This window comes from Protopterus annectens, chromosome 9.part0, assembly GCF_019279795.1.
Source record: "Protopterus annectens isolate FY-2018-M chromosome 9.part0, PAN1.0, whole genome shotgun sequence".
NCBI lineage: Eukaryota > Metazoa > Chordata > Ceratodontiformes > Protopteridae > Protopterus > Protopterus annectens.
The window spans coordinates 159,730,954-159,749,582 of NC_056743.1; the positions used below are offsets into that span (position 1 = coordinate 159,730,954).

General features: G+C 44.0%; 1 protein-coding gene across 4 annotated transcripts in view; it reads right to left on the minus strand.

The window, feature by feature from the left end:
- Positions 1-1,713: 1,713 nt before the first annotated feature.
- ARFGAP2 (ADP ribosylation factor GTPase activating protein 2) overlaps positions 1,714-18,629 on the minus strand; it is a 722,347-nt gene continuing 705,431 nt past the window's right edge. For all 4 annotated transcript variants that reach the window (XM_044082689.1, XM_044082691.1, XM_044082688.1 and 1 more), the window contains one exon: positions 1,714-3,965. In XM_044082689.1, the coding sequence (XP_043938624.1) occupies positions 3,945-3,965 (21 nt within the window). In that variant the 3' untranslated portion in view covers positions 1,714-3,944. The remainder of the gene's footprint in view (positions 3,966-18,629) is intronic.

Consider the following 18,629-nt stretch of genomic DNA (forward strand, 5'->3'; position numbering starts at 1 on the left):
GAGTTCGTGTAGCACACAGCCGGGGACACCGTCCGGTCCCATTGATGCTGTGTTTTTTGCTTTAGAGAGCAGCTCTCACCTGGGCATCTGAGATGTTTGGGAGGCTAGACTCTGGTGGGATAGATATTTCTCCTTTTGGGGGGGAGGGAGGGGAGAAATTTGCACTGAACCTGTCTGCCAGTATGTTGGCAATGTCTGTGGGTTCAGTGATTTTTGTATCATTTTGGACTAATTCTGAGCATATCTGGGAGTTTCCACCCAGGTTTCTAACATAGCTAAAGAAGGCCTTATGATTGTCTTTTGTGTCTTCAGCGATTTTTCTCTCAAAGATGGCCTTGGATGATTTTATGAGTGATTGTAGTTTTTTGCTAGTATTGATCAGAGATGCCTTCCCTTTTAGGGATTTTGCTCTGTCATGTAGTAGCTTTCTCCTCTTGTTGTAGAGTTGGTTTATGGCTGGATCAACTTATCTCATTTGACTCTTGCCCTTTCGCACTCCCAAATAAAGTTACTGGAATAAATGCATTTCTCTTCTGCCTGGCGTTCAGTGAATAAACATTTTCCACACACACTCCAATTTTTAGTACTTTGTCAGGATCAACTCTTTCTGCTGGTGGGTTTGCATATTTACTAAAAAGTTATTGGCTGCTTTCTCATGGCCAGATTTGGAGCATATACATGGAGTGGCCTTACAGTTAACAGTTCCTGCTGTGGAATACCAGTCCAGTTGCTTATCTGTGCTTTCATTAAATTAATGTAGTCTGTTCCTTCTAGCTTCTCTGGTACAGCAGAAAATCTATTTCCCCTATGTGCTCAGTTCTCTAATTCTACATTTTTTTCAAACATCTCATCCCTATGCAGTCTCATATTCAACCATCCATTTCTTTTTGACATCTCATTTTTGCAGTTTTATCAGCTCATCTGAATATGTTTAATGCTTCTTCCATTTTCCAGCCTTCTGTTATTTACTTTGATAAATTTCTTCAGGGTTTCATTTATTTTAATGTGCTCTGAGCACATTTGACTAATTTTTCCCTCTACATTACTGGAAGCCATGTATTGCACCAAAGATTGAGCCTGAACTGCTTTTTGCTGAACAGTTGCATGACTCTTCCCATTCAGTGTTTTCTCTTCACCTTTTCTAGTTGACTTTCTTTCAGGTCTCTTAGTTTCTTCTTTGCAGGTATTCAGGCATTGTACTTACTAGCCAGCAACTGAATTTACTCAAGCAGACTGTATTACTGGCCGTTTTTGTTTGTTTTTTAATTAGTTTTGGTTTTCACACTGGGAGAACAGAAGTTAAGCTGTTGACTGGTGTGCAGCCATCTTGGAAGTCCAAGCTGCACACACACTGTGTAATGCTTAAATAAACCATAATGACTACCCAAGAACACTACCATACAACTGCAAAACCACAGAATGGCATCAGTATGCAATATTTTACAAAGGTTTGATGGGAAAGCAATGCATATTACCATGCATTTTAAACCAACATGACGAGTACACCCTGCATAAATTGAAGGGTGAATAGTAGCTGCTGCTGCTGCTACTACTACTACAAGGACTTAATTGCATTTGCCACACTGCTTTATATTTCGGTAATGTAGTGAACTTTGAGTGCTTGAGACGTTTTACTTTCATGTTAATCAATGTAAGAAAACATGCTAAACAGTATACTAGCAGAAACAAATATACAGTAAAAATGTAACAAAGTTTCTGTAAATCAATTTATTTTACAATACTGCTGAGGTGTTCTTCTCAGATGGCTTATCAGTCAGTAACTCAGTCCAAATTTGCACACCCAATAACAGGAAAATGTCTCAACTGCCTGTCATACATTAATGCTTAATCAAGCTGGTTGACATAGAAGGGGCAATTCAAGCACAGAACAAATGAGTAGCACAGGTGCTTAAATAAAAATAACACAAAATGGTTGTCACTATCACGTTTTTTAAAGGTCATGGAAAGAATTGACAAATATAGAAACTTCTCCTACATTCTGATGTTATTCAAAGCCTCCAGCATGGATGAGAAAGATGTCAATAGGTTCACAGCAAATACATTGCCAGCTTACACAGCAGTTACACAGGTATTAAATGACCATCCTAAGCATCATAGAAATGCCCACGTTACTCAGTTTACACTGCTGTAAAGTAATGCTCCACTATAAAATTATTTAGCTTCATTACATAACTCATACTTCTGACCTAATCCATCACTCACAATAAATAAGATTTAACTTTCTTCAAGCAGCCACTTATGAACTGCATAAACTGAAGGGGTATTGGTATAGCAATGTCTTAAAAGAAACCAGTTCCAACTTGCCCAAATCGAAAGACGTGTAGTCAGTACTACAGGAACTGCAAGAACAGGAGTGGCATCTTGCATTATTGAGGCCCCTCAGATCATGCACATTTCTTATACAGGAATCACACTATAATGTGACACACCATTCAAGCAAACTAAAGGCACAATGCTCTATATAGCATCATCCTCAACAGTGCTAAACATACATCACTACATGTAAACTTCTGTAATGAGAAAGCAAGAAGTGGTATGTTAACTGTGACTCTAGAAAAGCTAACAGCCTGTGAGTTGCTGCTTCCTTTTATTTCCAATGGGTTTTAGCATGTTAAATTCTAGCAAAAACAGTCACTACAGCTTATATGTCTTATCTCAGCTGCTTTTTGGCATATTCCATAGACCGAAATTTTGACTTAACTTTCTCCAACAGAAGGAAACAGCTGTACTTTTTCCATCCAGAGGGGTCAAAATACTCACCTAGCTAAGACATATGCCCTAAACCCTATTAGCACACCTCCAATCAACAAATCTGATTGCAGAACAGAGTCTGATTTCCAAAGCCAGGTCAGCAGCATGTCTGTGACACAAGTAGCTGCAATGCTGGCAGAACTCTTAAGATGGACTACTAAAAATCCGTCTTCTTAGGATTATTGACTCAAGTCCAAGATACTGAATGCTGACAGTGAAACTGTGAAACCATTGTGAAATGGATTCTGAAAGACTTGATCCTGTACTGAATTAAGACTTTCCTTAAAGCATGCAAAAGGCAGTGTAGACTAATGAAATCTAGTCCATAAGAATAGATCATTCCGTAACATGCAGTTCAAAAACCCACCCCGAATTAATTTATCCATAATGGAATTAAAGTAACTGCAAGAAACACACTTGACCATAATTAATCTGTTGCAAAGCAAATCATCCAATATTTAGTTTCTGTCCACATCTAAAGTCACTGTACTGGCCATTAAAGTCTTTCGTATCCACAGCAAATTATTAAGTTCAGGTTGCATCCTTGGTGTGGAAAAAGAAAAGTGTTTAACTCATTTCTGGACATTTTTTTTAATTATTAGTTTAGTACAGCCATAAGTCAAACGTAAGAAATGAAAGGCAGGTGTGTGTGCGCACTTTTCTCTTCTGAGGAGTGCAAGCAGCAGGGACTAATTGTCATGCACCATCGTCTGGCTAAAGACTATTCAAAATGGCTCCAATCCAGTTTGTATCTTCCCAGGCCAATAATCATTCTGTGAGGCAGCAATGTAACTTGTTCATGTTAAAAATATTCATACAGACGCATTCAAATTGTTCACGGTGAATGAACCAAATTATTACCACCCAGGAAGAGTGTGATTTTCCCTGTTTTAGACTTTGATACAGTAACGCAGGCATCGTAAAATGTTTAAAGTGCAGTAAATACTGCAGGATAGCAGAAGTCCTCCAATGAAACAGAGGCACCATATGTTGCCATTGCAACTAGCGGAAATACAGCAGTTGTAAAAATATGTTCTCTATGATGGGTTTAGCCAGTCTCCCAGCTTCCAAAGCAGTCTTGGACACAGAAATAAAGTGTATTGTGCTGAATGCAGTGCTTGATCTTCAAGATGTGTTAGTTTATTTCGTAGCTACAATTTTTCAGTGAACTTTCAGTAAGAGCCATAGCGATCCTATAATTCAAGAGTGGCAAAAAAACAAAACAGTTAGCAGGCTTATATATTACATCCTAATATAAATTATATAACAGATATGTTATTAACGATCATCAATGGGACCAACCTCAGCTCTACAGTTGTAATTATCCTTACTTATCCAATTGGACTATTTTTCTTTGAAACTCATCTGATTAATTATATTCGAGTGACGTCTCCAGGTGCATCAGCAGTTACCTCCTACTGCGCCTCTAGGCGTCAAATATTGTTTGTTCATATTTGCATTAATAATTGCAAAACTATGCTACATACAAGGTATCAGAATATTTTATCTTGAAGCATACATGATTGAAAACACAATTGTATTGATGTTTGACCTATGTCAATGACTTTTTGTTAGAATTGTAAGGTAATAACTTCATTTTTTAAAGGCTGAAGCCAAGCCCACTTGGAGTTAAAGGTACACACTCAAAAGAGCTGTACTGGAGGGAATGAGTTAAGGCACAAGCTTCCTTCAGTGGATCATGCTGTGATGTCACACAAATTCACTATAAAACTAAGCATAGCTTAGAGCCAAAAGCTTACCAAGTACACTCCCTACAAATCAAGAAAAACAATGCAGATCTGGCACAGTGTTAAAAAATGCACTTGCCTGACTTAACAAGGAACTCCAACAGAACACACGCTGGATGGACAGGCCATCAGGGCACAGCAGGACAGTTAACAGGCATCTGTGACCCAAGGAGGACAATCACATCACAGATACGTATTATTGTAAAAATATACTTTATAGATCTTTAGCCACAGACACCCCTTGGGGGGTCTATGACAGGGAAGAATCAAAAAGAGTATTAAAAAAAGGACACAGGATGGCAAGAGTAGGATAGCCAAAAGGGGGAACTCAGAATGCTGAGACACGAGGCAGTGAAATACCCAAGGACACCACACTACTGGAGTACAGTCCAAAGCTTGCTAAAGTTGTGACCAATCAAAAAAAAAAAAGACCAAAGTGCAAATGTGTGCAATGGGGCACTTTTAAAGCAAGAAAGTACAGTTGTGTAAGTAACTTACCATAACAGTAGATGTTAGAAAAGATCATTGTTGCTGTATATATATATATATATATATATATATATATATATATATATATATATATATATATATGGATTCATATGAATTAAACGACATCTTAGTATATCGACACCCACTACATCGACACCACTTAACCGAAACGTCAAAACAACGAAAACTAACATAAACGAAACTCACTCAACCGACAATTCTAAACTACATACTAGCACTAAACAACACATACCTGCAAAGTACAATCACTACCACATAAACACATACACAACTACATACATACTCGCACTGCTACCTACGATATACACCTCACACACTCCACACCACAACAACAATAATTAAAAAACAAAACGAATCCCCACTCCAAACACCACACACACAACACAAGCAAACCAAAATCCTACCAAAGCAACACTAAACCTGACATACACACCTATAGACAACCCTGACCCAAACCCTAACCCTAAGGTCCGTCACTCTCGCACACTCACCTAACCCGCGCCCTAACCCTAACTCACTTAACCCACCCCTAACCCAAAAGATATCACTACTACACACTTACCTGACCCGAGCCCTAACCCTAACTCACTTAACCCACCCCATCCCCACAGACCGTGAACATCGCACACTTACCTTACTCGCACCCTAACGTCCGTCACTACTGCATACATACACATCCCTTACACATTTCGCTTACCTCCGCGTCGGTGTCGGTTGACTGACTTTCGTTTATTTAAGTTTTCGTTCCTTTGACGTTTCCGCGTCGGTGTCGGTTGACTGACTTTCGTTTATTTAAGTTTTCGTTCCTTTGACGTTTCGGGTAATTGACGTCCATCTACTCGCTGTCGATAAAACAACGTGTCGTTTATTTCATAGGAACCCATATATATATATATATATATATATATATATATATATATATATATATATATATATATATATATATATATATATATATATATATATATATATATAGCTATAGGGGACACATCCTGCCAAGGAAACATGCCCAGCCAGGTATATAAAAGCGTTTGGGTGCATGCACTACACACATCTGAGGAAGCTTAAGGCTGTGCTAATACAAAAGCAGATATACATGTGCAAAATTTCAGAACTTTTCTGCCTCTACTTAAAAATGAGGCTGCTTTATGGGGGCAACCTTGCCTAAGTTGTCAATTTAGAAGTTTATGTACTAGGAGAAAGTTGAGACAGAGAAAAAGGAAACCCCACCCTGGCCAAAAATTATCAGAAAAGAATAAACAGAAAAAAGATCAAGGGAGGGAGGAATTGTTGCTGTGCCTCCAAGTGCAACTATTCAAGCATCTACAGTTAAGTTTATGTAGCCAACAGTACTATGCTCATTATCAGATAACTGTTGCAGTAGCATAAAGCTATACTGGATGACTGACAAAGCCTAAATAGTAAGGCAGGATGACTGAAGACCAGAGTCTAGTAGCCTTGTGGATCTAGCAAAACCTGCTATGGGGCCCAAGAAAGGGAGCAGATTTTGTAATGTTTGATGAAAGTGTGAATAGAAGACCGCATAGCTAACTTTAGAATAGTTCTAGAGTATACTTCATTTCCAAAATGCCTTAGAAAGGAAGTATTTCTACTAGTGCAAACTTATTCTGTGGTAGGGACTTACCATGGTATGAAATGGGATAACCGTTTACAAATTGTCCATTTCGACACTGACTGTCCCCTTCTTTCCATCAAAAGAAACAAAGAGCTGGTGTGAAGCCTAAAGTATTTTGTACTGTCAATGTAGTATCCAAGTTGTCTGTAGACAATGTAGAAAATTCTCTCCCCCTTTTTCTAGTTTCAGGAAAGAACACAGGGAGGTGAATACATTGTTTCAAAGAAAATTCTGAGACCACTTTAAGAACTAATCTTTCCTTTATGCCAGTAGTTACCCTGACCCTATGAAACCTGAGGAAGGGCTGGTTCACTATCAGAGCTTGCAAGTCAGATACTCACCTAGCCAAAGTCACTTCAGTTAATTCCAAGCCAGGAATTTCAAATCAGCTTGATGAGCTTGTTCAAAGAGTGGTAAAGTGAGTTCTCATAAATCACAATTAAGATCTTAGGGAGGAACCACTTGTTTTCTTGGTGGACAGACAAGCTAAACCCATTACAGAAATTTTACCTGGAATAAGGAAAAGGGAGAGGAATCTACAAGCAGATATGCAGAAATATCCTAAAGGTAAATGCCTACTGATGAATAAGAAAGGCCTGAACTGAGCACTTCTCACAGACAGAGGAGAAAGGAGGAGGTCATCTCTCTCTAGGATGGGTCCTCCTAGTTCTTGCAGACTAGCTAAAATTAGAAGTTATGTACCTACCATAACGTTCCATGTTAGTTGTCTTCTTCTCGCCTTCTTTCTTGCTGGATGGGTTCGGAGCCGAACCTCGGCTCCGACTCGGCCACTCTAAAAGCTCGAGAGCTAGTTCCACCGGCTCGAGGCTCCCCTATATCCCACAATGCTAGGCGGTAACTCCTCAGATCTCGTTTGTAAGCTAGGCCCAGCAAGAAAAATTCCATAACATGGAAAAAAGGGTAACCCACCTTTATAGGCTGACTGTGAGGTGTCCTAAACCTAACCGAGGGAAAAAAAAAAAAAAAAAAAAAAATATATATATATATATATATATATATATATATATATATATAGAGGTGGTAAAACGTGGGAGAAAACAACCTCCTCTAGGTCTGTCTAGGCTAGGGGGAAGGAGGGTGGGACGCAAGAAAGAAGGCGAGAAGAAGACAACTAACATGGAACGTTATGGTAGGTACATAACTTCTAAATGTTAAGTTGTCTATCTCGCCTTCATTCTTGCTGGATGGGACCGCGTCCCTAGCACCTTGTCCCGGGTGGCCTATCGGAACAGACTCTTGAGTACGGTGGAACCAAAGTTGGCTCGGTCCCTAGAGGCTAAGTCCAACTTATAATGAGAAATGAAAGTATGGGGAGAAGCCCAAGTAGCTGCAGAACAAATTGAATCAATAGGCAGCCTGTCTTGGAAAGCTATATATGTGGCTAAAGCTCTAGTTGAATGAGCCCTGGGTTTGGATGGCAACTGTTGATGTCTGATCTCATACACAAGGGTAATCAACGAAGTAAGCCATCTAGAGAGAGATACCTTAGAAACTGGAAGGCCCATTCTACCTTCTGCATAAGAAACAAACAGTTGACCAGACTTCCTGAATTGTTTGGTCCTGTCTAAATAGTACCTAAGTTGGCGATGAACGTCTAAGCAATGTAATTTTTGTTCTGATCTGTTTGAATAGTTAGGAAAGAACACAGGAAGATCAATGGTTTGATTCAAATTTGCCGGTGAAGCTACCTTAGGCAAAAAGGATGGGTTAGTACGTAAGGACACCCTATCCTTATGAAACAAAAGATAAGGGGGTCGACTACACAGAGCATGGAGTTCGGAGACTCTTCTAGCTGAAGTGATAGCTACCAAGAAGAGTGTTTTCCAAGATAGTAACTTCACTGAGCATGAAGCCGCAGGTTCAAAGGGGGGAAGAATTAAGGACGCCAGAACCAAGTTGAGATCCCATAGAGGAGGAGGATCCCTGATGGGTAGTTTGAGGAGAAAAACTCCCTTTAAAAAAGCTTTGCAGAGCTTGTGAGACATAATGGAAGACTCTGAGACTCCAACATGAAAGTTAGCTATAGCTGCCAATTGAACTTTGATGGTAGACGGTGACGAATCTGAGTGGAAAAGTTCGGCTAGAAAGTCCAAAACTGATTGAATGGAAGCAGTGAAAGGATCTATATCCTTTGACTGTGCCCAACAGGAAAAACGATGTTCTTCATCTCACATTGCTGCAGTCCTTACACTTGGGTAGTCTGCTGTCCTCGGTCGGCCCGAATATCAAAGTATAAGGCTGACGTCGGTCAAGGCGCATTTGACTGACATCTGAATGTCAGGGTACAAATGCGCATGACCGACGTCATATCCTCAGTCTTTTTTGCTGCATGGTCCGATGCAGAAGCAGCGTTGCAAGTGCCGGTTGGCGTTCTGAAATTGTTCGATTTAGGAGTTTCAGACCGAGTCAAAGTTGGCTAAGTACCCCGTTGGGGAATATTTTAGTTTTTTCTTGCCTCAGTGGTTTACCGGATGTCAGAAAAAGTGAATAATTGTATTTCTTGTGGGAAACAGATACCGCATAGAGACTACCATACTTTGTGTATTCCTTGTTTAGGGCCTGAGCACGACGTTGTTGGGTGTCGCTCTTGTGCTAGGTTTAATAAGCGCACTATTAAGAGAAGATTAGATTGTGCCAGGTTAGTCTTCGGGAAGCGGTGCAATTATAAAATGCCGCCGGATGCTCCGACGCCGCTTCTCAAGAAGCGCAAGGACAAAGCAGTTAAACCTAGGCTAGAGGAACCGTCAGTACCGGACGCGGGTTTTTTGGAGGTGTCGGTGGAGCCGGTGGTTCCACCGGAGGTTTCTTTGGGATCCCAGGGAGAGTCTTTGTTATTGCAGGATGTGGCCTCTCAGGAGGCAGGCCAGGCTGATGGGGCTTCTCAGGTTACTATACTCCCTCCCTGCCTAGGGTGGTTAGGCCCTCTCCTTCTGTTTCCAAGGCTTCTCCCAGGGGCAGGCCAGGTTTAGCTTCAGTTGGTGTTACCCCTAGTTCTTCAGGAACTGTGCCCAAGAAGCATATGCTTAAAATGGCAGAAGATTTGATTACTTTGATTAGGGTGCTATGCCCCCTCCTGATAAGAGACCTAGGGTGGAGCCTGAGCTAGGGAGTTTTGAGCAGGCTTCAGATGTTTCAGAGTCTTCGGCTGAAGACTTGCAGGAGTACTCTCCTTATTCTGATTCTGATGTGGATGATTCTACTCCTTCTGCTTCTCCTCCTGAGGATTTTTCTTTATCAGAGACTCTTCATACCATGAGGGAGCATTTTAAGTGGGAAGGTCAGGACTTCTCTGATTCCAGGAAAAGGCTTAGGGAATTTTTGTTTTTACCCCAGCATAGGCCTTTGGCTATACCTCCTGTTTTGGATGTAGTGGAAGATGTTTTTACAGAGGCTTCTCCTAATCCTGATTCTTTGCCTCCTGCTCCTGTTAAACAGGATAGGTATTACAGGGTGCCTGAAGCTCATAAGTATCTTTTTAAGAGTCCTAGGGCAGACCCAGAAACTGTTAGCCAGGGGCCTAAAGGTGTTAAGGCTTCTGTTGTAAAGAATCCGGTTCCTGCAGACAAAGAGGCCAGGGCCTTGGATAGATGGGGAAAGAAAGTTTATACTTCTTCCACTCTTGCTATGAGGGCTTTGAATTGCCAGTTTCACATGTTGAAATACCAAAACTATCTCCTTTCACAATTGAAGTCTAAGGCTGATGCTCTGGCAGAAGGTATTGATTGTAAAGAGTTGCAAGATTTAGTGCATGTTTCTGAACAGGTGGGTAAGCATTCTTTGCAATGTGGTTTTGATGCTGTACAGGCCTCGTCTAGGGTGGCTGCCACTGGGTCAGTTCTTCGCAGGCACGCCTGGCTGAGGGATCAAAATTTATCTGACCATGTTAAAACAAGGATTTTAGATGCTCCTTTACAATCTGATGTGTTGTTTGGTTCTCCTGTTGAGGCAGTTTTAAAGAAAATGGAAGACAAGGCTAAGTCTATGCAGACTGTTAAAGATTTTTTGCAGGTCCAGCCTCCAAAGTTTAGTAGAAATTGGCCTACTAAGGGGTGGACGTATCCTTCTTATGATTCCCAGTCTAGGGGTAGATCTAGACGTGGTAGGGGTAGAGCTCAGGGCTCTTTTAGGCCTAGAACAGGGAGTTCTCCTGCACAGTCTTCGGGTGAGGGCAGGGGTCAGTCCTTTCGTAAACAGACCCAATGACCTACCTTTTCAGCTGCCAGAGCCTTCTCGTCTGGCAGCACCTTTAGGAGGAAGGTTGGCACTTTTCAAAGAAAATTGGAGTTTAATTACCCAAGACAGATGGGTTTTGGATATCATACACCACGGTTACAGGTTTTATTTCCATACCTTGCCTCCTTTCAAAGGCATGCCAGACGTTCCTCCTCAACAAAGAATAGAGGCTCACAAGCAAGTTTCTCTGTTACTCCAAATAGGGGCCATACAGCCGGTCCCTATGCCAGAAGTGGGCCTAGGATTTTATTCTCGCCTGTTCCTAGTACCAAAGAAGGGGAACACGTGGAGACCGATTTTGGATTTATCTATCCTCAACACTTATCTGGACATTCCCAAGTTCAAAATGTTGACGTTACAGCAGCTTTTACCTCTGCTGGGCAAAGATCATTGGATGGTAACTTTGGATCTCAAGGAGGCTTACCTTCATGTTCCTATAAGACTGAGTTGCAGGAAGTATCTGCGTTTTCGAGCTGGGACTTCTCACTATCAGTTCTCTGCATTGCCCTTTGGCTTATCTACTGCCCAGAGTGTTCACGAAAGTTCTGGCTCCAGTGATAGCTTTCTTCAGGCTAAAAGGAATACAGATCTATCCTTATTTGGACGACTGCCTGATTCTGGCTCAAGGAAGGGAAGAGCTTCTTCATCATTTGGAATATGTGATAGCAGTGCTAAGATGCCTGGGGTATTCTGTGAACGAAATAAAGTCCAGTCTAGTACCCTCTCAGGACATGTGCTTTCTGGGTGTGAGACTGAATACAGCATCCCAGATGGCCTTTTAACCCCGGACAAACAAAAGAGTCTTTCCCTTTACTTCCATCAACTATCTCATCAGTCCGGGCTGACTGCAAGGACAGTCCTTCAAGCCTTAGGGTTCATGGCATCTTGTATTCTGGTGCTTCCCAATGCCAAACTGCATATGAGGAAGCTGCAATGGTATCTCAAAATGTATGGACACAGCACTGCCAGGATCTGGACACTGTCATTCAAATAATACCTTGCATTCAAAAGGAATTTTTGTGGTGGGCTCAGGAATGTCACCTAAACAAGGGACTCTCTGTGACCCGGCCAGAGGCGAGTCAGATTTTAACGACAGATGCCTCAGACAAAGCTTGGGGAGCTCATCTAAATGGAAAGTGGATACAAGACAAGTGGCCTGCCAGACTACAACATCTACATATCAACCTGAAGGAGATGTTAGCAGTCCAGTTTGCATTAATAGCTTTCCAGGATTTACTTCTTCCAGGGCAGGTGTTGATTCTAACAGACAACACAACTGTCATGTGGTACATCAACAAGCAAGGGGAACGCATTCTTATCCTCTATGCAGGCAAGCAATGATTTTGTGGGAGACTGCTCTCAGTTTACAGCTCAATCTTCAGGCAAGGTTTCTGCCAGGAGCACAGAACTCCTTAGCAGATGTGTTGAGCAGGCAATTATGGGTCCCCACGAGTGGAAATTGGATCCTCATGTATTTCAGAAATTGACAGTGTCATGGGGAACTCCAGACATAGATCTGTTCGCTTCTCCACTAAACCATCAGCTGCCAAAGTTTTGCACAAAAAGGTTTCATCCCACAGCTTGGAGAGTGGATGCTCTTTCTTTCAATTGGAGCAATCTTCATGTGTATGCCTTTCCACCTCTGCCTCTCCTCCCAAAGGTACTTCTAAAGGTCAGACAGGACAAGCCAAGGATGATTTTAATAGCTCCAGATTGGCCTCGACAGCACTGGTACCCATTACTGAGAAGTCTGGTACGGAAGCCTCCATGGCCTTTGCCTTCGATTCCTCACCTGTTGTCACAGGAGGACAGTCATTTGCTCAATGTCAAGCTTCACTCTCTGCACCTAACAGCCTGGCATATTCTGTTTTGAACCATAGTGGGCCTCCACTTCCTCAGCAAGTTTGAATGTTATTTTGGAAGCTAGAAGGCCTAGTACAAGGAAAGTGTACGCAGATAAATGGAAGAGATTTTTATTTTGGAGTGCAGCAAAAGATTTTGATGTTTCTGAGCTTAATTTGAGTGTGGCTCTTCAATATCTTACTGAGTTACTGGACAAAGGTTTGTCTTTCTCTTCTATTAAGGTTCATGCTGCAGCAATTTTGGCTCACTTTAATTGTGACCCACCATTGTTTTCTCATCCTTTGTTCAAGCAATTTCTTAGAGGGGCAAAGAATATAAGACCCCCACGAAGAGCTCCTACTCCTGCTTGGGATCTCAATTTTGTGTTGGAGAAACTCACTCGACAACCTTTTGAGCCTGCAGCTACTTCTGAGTTGAAATATTTATCATGGAAGACTTGCTTTTTTGTTGGCCATTACCTCTGCAAGAAGGGTTTCTGAATTGCAGGCCCTTATGGCGGTTGAGCCTTTCTTGATTTTCCATAAGGATAGGGTATCTTTACGTACTAATCCTTCCTTTATGCCTAAAGTGGTTTCTAGTGTGGCTTTAAACCAAACTATTCATTTGCCTACTTTTTATGCAAATCCCCAAAATAAAGGGGAAAAGATTTTGCATACTTTAGATGTACACAGGCAGTTGCGATATTATTTGGACAGAACTAAAGGGTTCAGGCAGTCTCAGCAGTTATTTGTTTCTTTTGCTTTGAGTTCTCAGGGCAAGCCTGTGTCAAAACAAACTATTTCTAAGTGGATTGGGTTTTGCATTGCTTTCTGTTATTCCCATCATGGCAAGGAGATTCCAGCTGGGATTAGGCCTCATTCCACTAGAGCTACTGCCACTTCGACAGCTTTTTGAGGGGTGGCAACCAAGGATATTTTGGAGGCAGCTACTTGGAGTTCAGTGCATACTTTCTCTAAGCATTATCACCTGCCACTTTACTCTAAATCCAGGACTGGTTTTGCCACTGCTGTTTTGCAGGGCATTTTGGCAGCTCCTGCTTCCTTATAGTTTGGCCATCCTCCCATACCTCTGCTTTGGGATTCTACCCAAGTGTAAGGACTGCAGCAATGTGAGATGAAGAACATAGTACAGTTTTGTACCTACCATAAATGTAGATGTTCGAAGATCCACATTGCTGCAGTCCAATTTACCCTCCCTCCTTCCCCTCTGTAGTTAGAGGTGGTTGTGTGGGTTGAGTTGTAAATATTGTGTATATAGTGTATATTTTGTACATATAATTAGGGCAAGGGTGCTTGGTTGTTTGTTTTGCTGTCTTTTGGTTTTGACCTTTATTTTTAGGGTCTTCTGACATCTGGGGCAAGAAATGACTGAGGATATGACGTCGGTCATGCGCATTTGTACCCTGACGTTCTGATGTCAGTCAAATGCGCCTTGACCGACGTCAGCCTTATACTTTGATATTCGGGCCGACCGAGGACAGCGGACTACCCAAGTGTAAGGACTGCAGCAATGTGGATCTTCGAACATCTACATTTATGGTAGGTACAAAACTGTGCTTTTCCACTTACTATGATAAATCTTCTGAGTGGAAGATTTATGAGAGGCTATCAAAATATCTTGAACTGAGTGAGATATTAGAGGAAGCCTGGCTAGAGTTGGAATTGGAGAAACCACGCTGTGAGGTTCAGAGAAGGGCGGGAGTGGTGCAACTGACCCGACTGATGGGTCAAGAGGTCTGGAACTGGGTCCAGATGCCAGGGTTGCTCCAACAGATAAAGGTGAAGAAATGGGAACCAAACCTGTCGAGGCCAGTAAGGGGCAATGAGGATCATGGAAGCTTTCTGAGCGATGGCTTTCTGAATTAGTTGAGATATCAGTGGGAAGGGAGGAAAGGCATACAGAAGTCCCCGGGGCCAATCGTGGACTAGAGCGTCTCTGCTGGGGTGGCCTGGTTGGGGAAAGAGGGTGAAAAAATCATCACACTTGCTGTTTTGGGGAGTAGCGAAAAGGTCGCAGCAAGGCCGGCCCCACTTTTGAAAAACTTTCTTCAACACTGAATTCTTCAGAGACCACTCGTGAGGCATGAGAATAGCTCTGCTCAATTTGTCCGCAATCACATTGGACTTCCCGGGAATGTGCGTTGCTAACAGAAACCGCTGAGAAGAAATCGCCCATTGCCACAGTCTGAGTGCTTCTCGACATAGGGGGTAAGATCTGGTTCCGCCTTGTTTGTTGATATACCACACTACAGACATATTGTCTGTCTGAATTGCTATAGTTCCTTTGGGAAGAGAGTCTTGTAGGGCTTGCAACGCTAGAAGCACTGCTCTCATCTCTAGGACATTTATGTGCAAGTGGCGCTTGAAAGGTTGCCACATGCCTTGGACCGTCCTGCCCTGGTAATGCCCCCCCACCCGATCAGGGAGGCGTCAGTTGTCAATGAAGCAACCGGAGGGGGAGGAACAAAGGGTCTCCCTAGGAAGAGCTGGGGGGATGTGATCCACCAAGAAAGATGATTCCTGCACGAATTGTGTTATCGCAATGGAATGGGACATTGGGAGTTGTTGGTATGACCAATGCGTGAAGAGCATCCATTGTAAGATTCTCATGTGGAATCGGGCTAAAGGAAGGAGAGGGATAGCCGCCGCCATTATCCCTAAGACCTTCAGGATTAGTCTGACTTTGATCTTGTTGCTCTGCAAGACAAGAGAGACTTGTCTGTGTATGTCTGCTACTCTCTGCTCTGAGAGTCTGGCTGACATGTTGACTGTGTCTAGATTTGCGCCTATGAAGGTAATAACACGACAAGGTGACAAGACAGACTTTTCATAATTTATTGAAATGCCTAGTGTTTGACATGTGTGTAAGGTGTAGTCTCTGGCAAGAAGGAGAAGATGCTTGGTGGGGGCTGTAAGGAGCCAGTCGTCTAAATACGGAAACACTTGGAATCCTTGTCGTCTCAGATGAGAGGCGACCACTGCCATGCATTTGGTAAACACTCGGGGGGCTGTAGTGAGTCCAAAGGGCAGGGCCCTGAATTGGAAATGACTGGTTCCCAGCCTGAAGCGGAGGAATCTCCTGGAGCGTCAGCTCATTCTGATGTGATAGTACGCATCCTGGAGATCTATAGAGCACATCCAGTTGTCCCGCCCCAAAAAAGGCAGAATGGACTGCAGCGTGACCATCCGAAATTTTGTTTTCTTGACAAACTCGTTCAAGTTGCTGAGATCCAAAATGGGTCTCCAGTCCCCTGTTTTCCTTGGAACCAAAAAGAATTTGGAGTAGATTCTGGATCCTTGTTGGTCTGCTGGAACTGGTTGAATGGCTCTTTTTGCCAGCAGCTTTGAAATTTCTAGTGCTGCTTGCTCCGTTTGACTGGGTGGAACGTCTGGAAGGGATTTTCCGGACTGCTTTGGAATGCGAAAGAAAGGGATTCTGTAGCCTTTGGAAATTATAGACTGTACCCATTTTTCTTGAGTGAGGGAATGCTAGGCTTTTGGATACAGAGATAATCTTCCCCCGACTGCCTCCGAAGGTGGACAGTTGGGCAACACCCTCAGGGATGCTGAAAGGGCTTGTCAGAGAAGGATTCTCGACTGCCCTGATTCTGCGGGCCCCCTCTGCCTCTAGGACGGCGTCTACCATTACTGTTTCCCCCTCTGCCTCTAGAGGGGAATCGACTCCGTGCATCAGGCAAAACTCCCTGTGGTTGCTTGCGGAACCACATCTTTCCCCCCTTCTGGCCTTTGGGGTAAGGCCTAGAAGGAGTAGAAAAACGGACTCCCACGGCAGAGAGAGTCTTGCCTTCAGTCTCGCACCTAGTCAAGGTTTCCTTCACTTGAGGACCAAAGAGGGATGATCCATCAAAAGGGGAGTTAGTGAAGGATGCCTTGAAAGGGTCCGCAAAGTTATATAGCCGCATCCAGGCGTGCCAACGTAAGGCCACGCCTGTACCTGCCGCTCTACTCGCTCCATCCGCCGCATATGAAAGGAGACGCATGGAGGAGTTATCTATTGAGTTAAGGGTCGCCAGCTGAGAGTTCATCCTATTCTGAAAACCCGCAGCTGTTGGATCCTTTAACATTTCACTCGCTTCCTTGAGCAAATCCCTCTAAAGACGAGTGAAATGACACAGGTAATTCAGCGAGTGCGTAGAAAAGGTTGCTGACGAGAACATCCGCTTCCCGTACCTGTCCATAGTCCTAGACTCCTTGTTAGGAGGATGAACAGGCACTGAAGGATCAGCTAGCTCCTTCTTGGTGGCCGCAGCCACCACCATAGCATCAACAGAGATGACTTTGGTCAAGAATTCTTTGTCCTTGGGGGCAGTGATAAATTTTGATGGTCTCCTGGGGGTGGGTTCCACTGAGTCAGGAGCCGTCCAGGCCTTCCTTGCCACCACTTGCATGAGGGGGTCAAAGGGAAGGGACACCCAGGAGGTGGAAGGGTGAGAGCCAAATGCCTCAAGATACACTGATTCATCCTCTGATGGGTTAAGGGCTGGCCAATTCCCCCTCTGTTTTAAGATTTCGAGGATGTCTGCAAAGGAGACATCTTCAGAGGGGGAACGAGGGGAACCTTCAGAATCCTCTAAATCAGTGTCAGAGATGACAGACTCAGGGGAGTCAATGTGCTTCCTCTTGCACTGCTTCTTCCTAGGGGGCTCTCCTACCGGGTCAGGAGAGGCCTCGGAAGAGGAGGAGATCCCCACTGGGGAAACTTGAGGAGCTGGCTCTCTACAATCCGGGATGAGGGGGTGAGAAGAAATCACTGCAGGCACCGTGGAGGGAGGGGCAGATGGAGCCGACTGTGGGGTTGAACCAGGTTCTAACACGCTCCTCATGACCTCGATGGCACCCCTGTCAGGCAGAGCCACAGGTCTCCGCTCCGAAAAGCTGAAAACCTCCCCCGGCACCGACAGTAATGGCTCTGAGGTCGATGTCGGAGCCGAACTCACCAGTGCCGAAGCACCGAGAGGGAGAGCGGGGTCGGACAAGGGTCCGATGCCACTCGCCCCCTCGGAGCCGACGAGGGAAGTCCGGCACCGAGATTCCTCCAGAGAGGACATCGGAGCAGACGACGGAACCGAAGACAAAGGTATCGGTTCCGCCGCAGCCACAGTCTCGGGTCCGAGCCGCCCCGGCTCCGAACTCAAAAGAGTCAGAGGAGGAACATTCTGAGTGACGGGATTAGCCATCGACTGTTGAGTCGGGCTCTGAAGCATTTGGGCCAGTGCCTCGGACTTGAGAAGTCGACTCACCACCCTCTGAAGGTCATGATCTGACAGTCTCGATGACCTAGAGGAGTGGGATCTATGGCTCCGTTCAGACAACAATGGTGATGCTGGAGCCGAATGAACGGAGCCGATAGATGGTGACCTTGACCTCTTCCTGGAAGTCGGTTCCGATAACTTTATCGGAGCCGACTCAGCGATGTCTACCTCGGCTCCGCCCAGAGCCGAGGAAACAGTAGAAACATGTGTTCGAGAATCATCGGCTCCAGCCGGAGCCGATGCTCGAACAGACTTCGAAGCCCCAGGAGACGACTCAGACACTGGAGCCGATGGTCTGGTAGGCTTGGAGGGCTTCCCCGAAGATTGAGTCGGGGGACCCTCAGGCTTCAATAAGCCCCTTAAAATGAGCTTATTTTTTCACTCCTGCAGGACTCTAGGGCTGAAACCATGGCAAACAGCACACTAGTCCTGCAGGTGCAAAGGTCCCAGGCAGTATACACAAGAAGTGTGACCGTCTGTCAGAGACATCTTCTGACAGCACGAGTCACACTTCTTAAAGCCTGAAACCTTCGATTCCTTAGACATTTCTAAGAAGGTAGTGTAATCACTCACA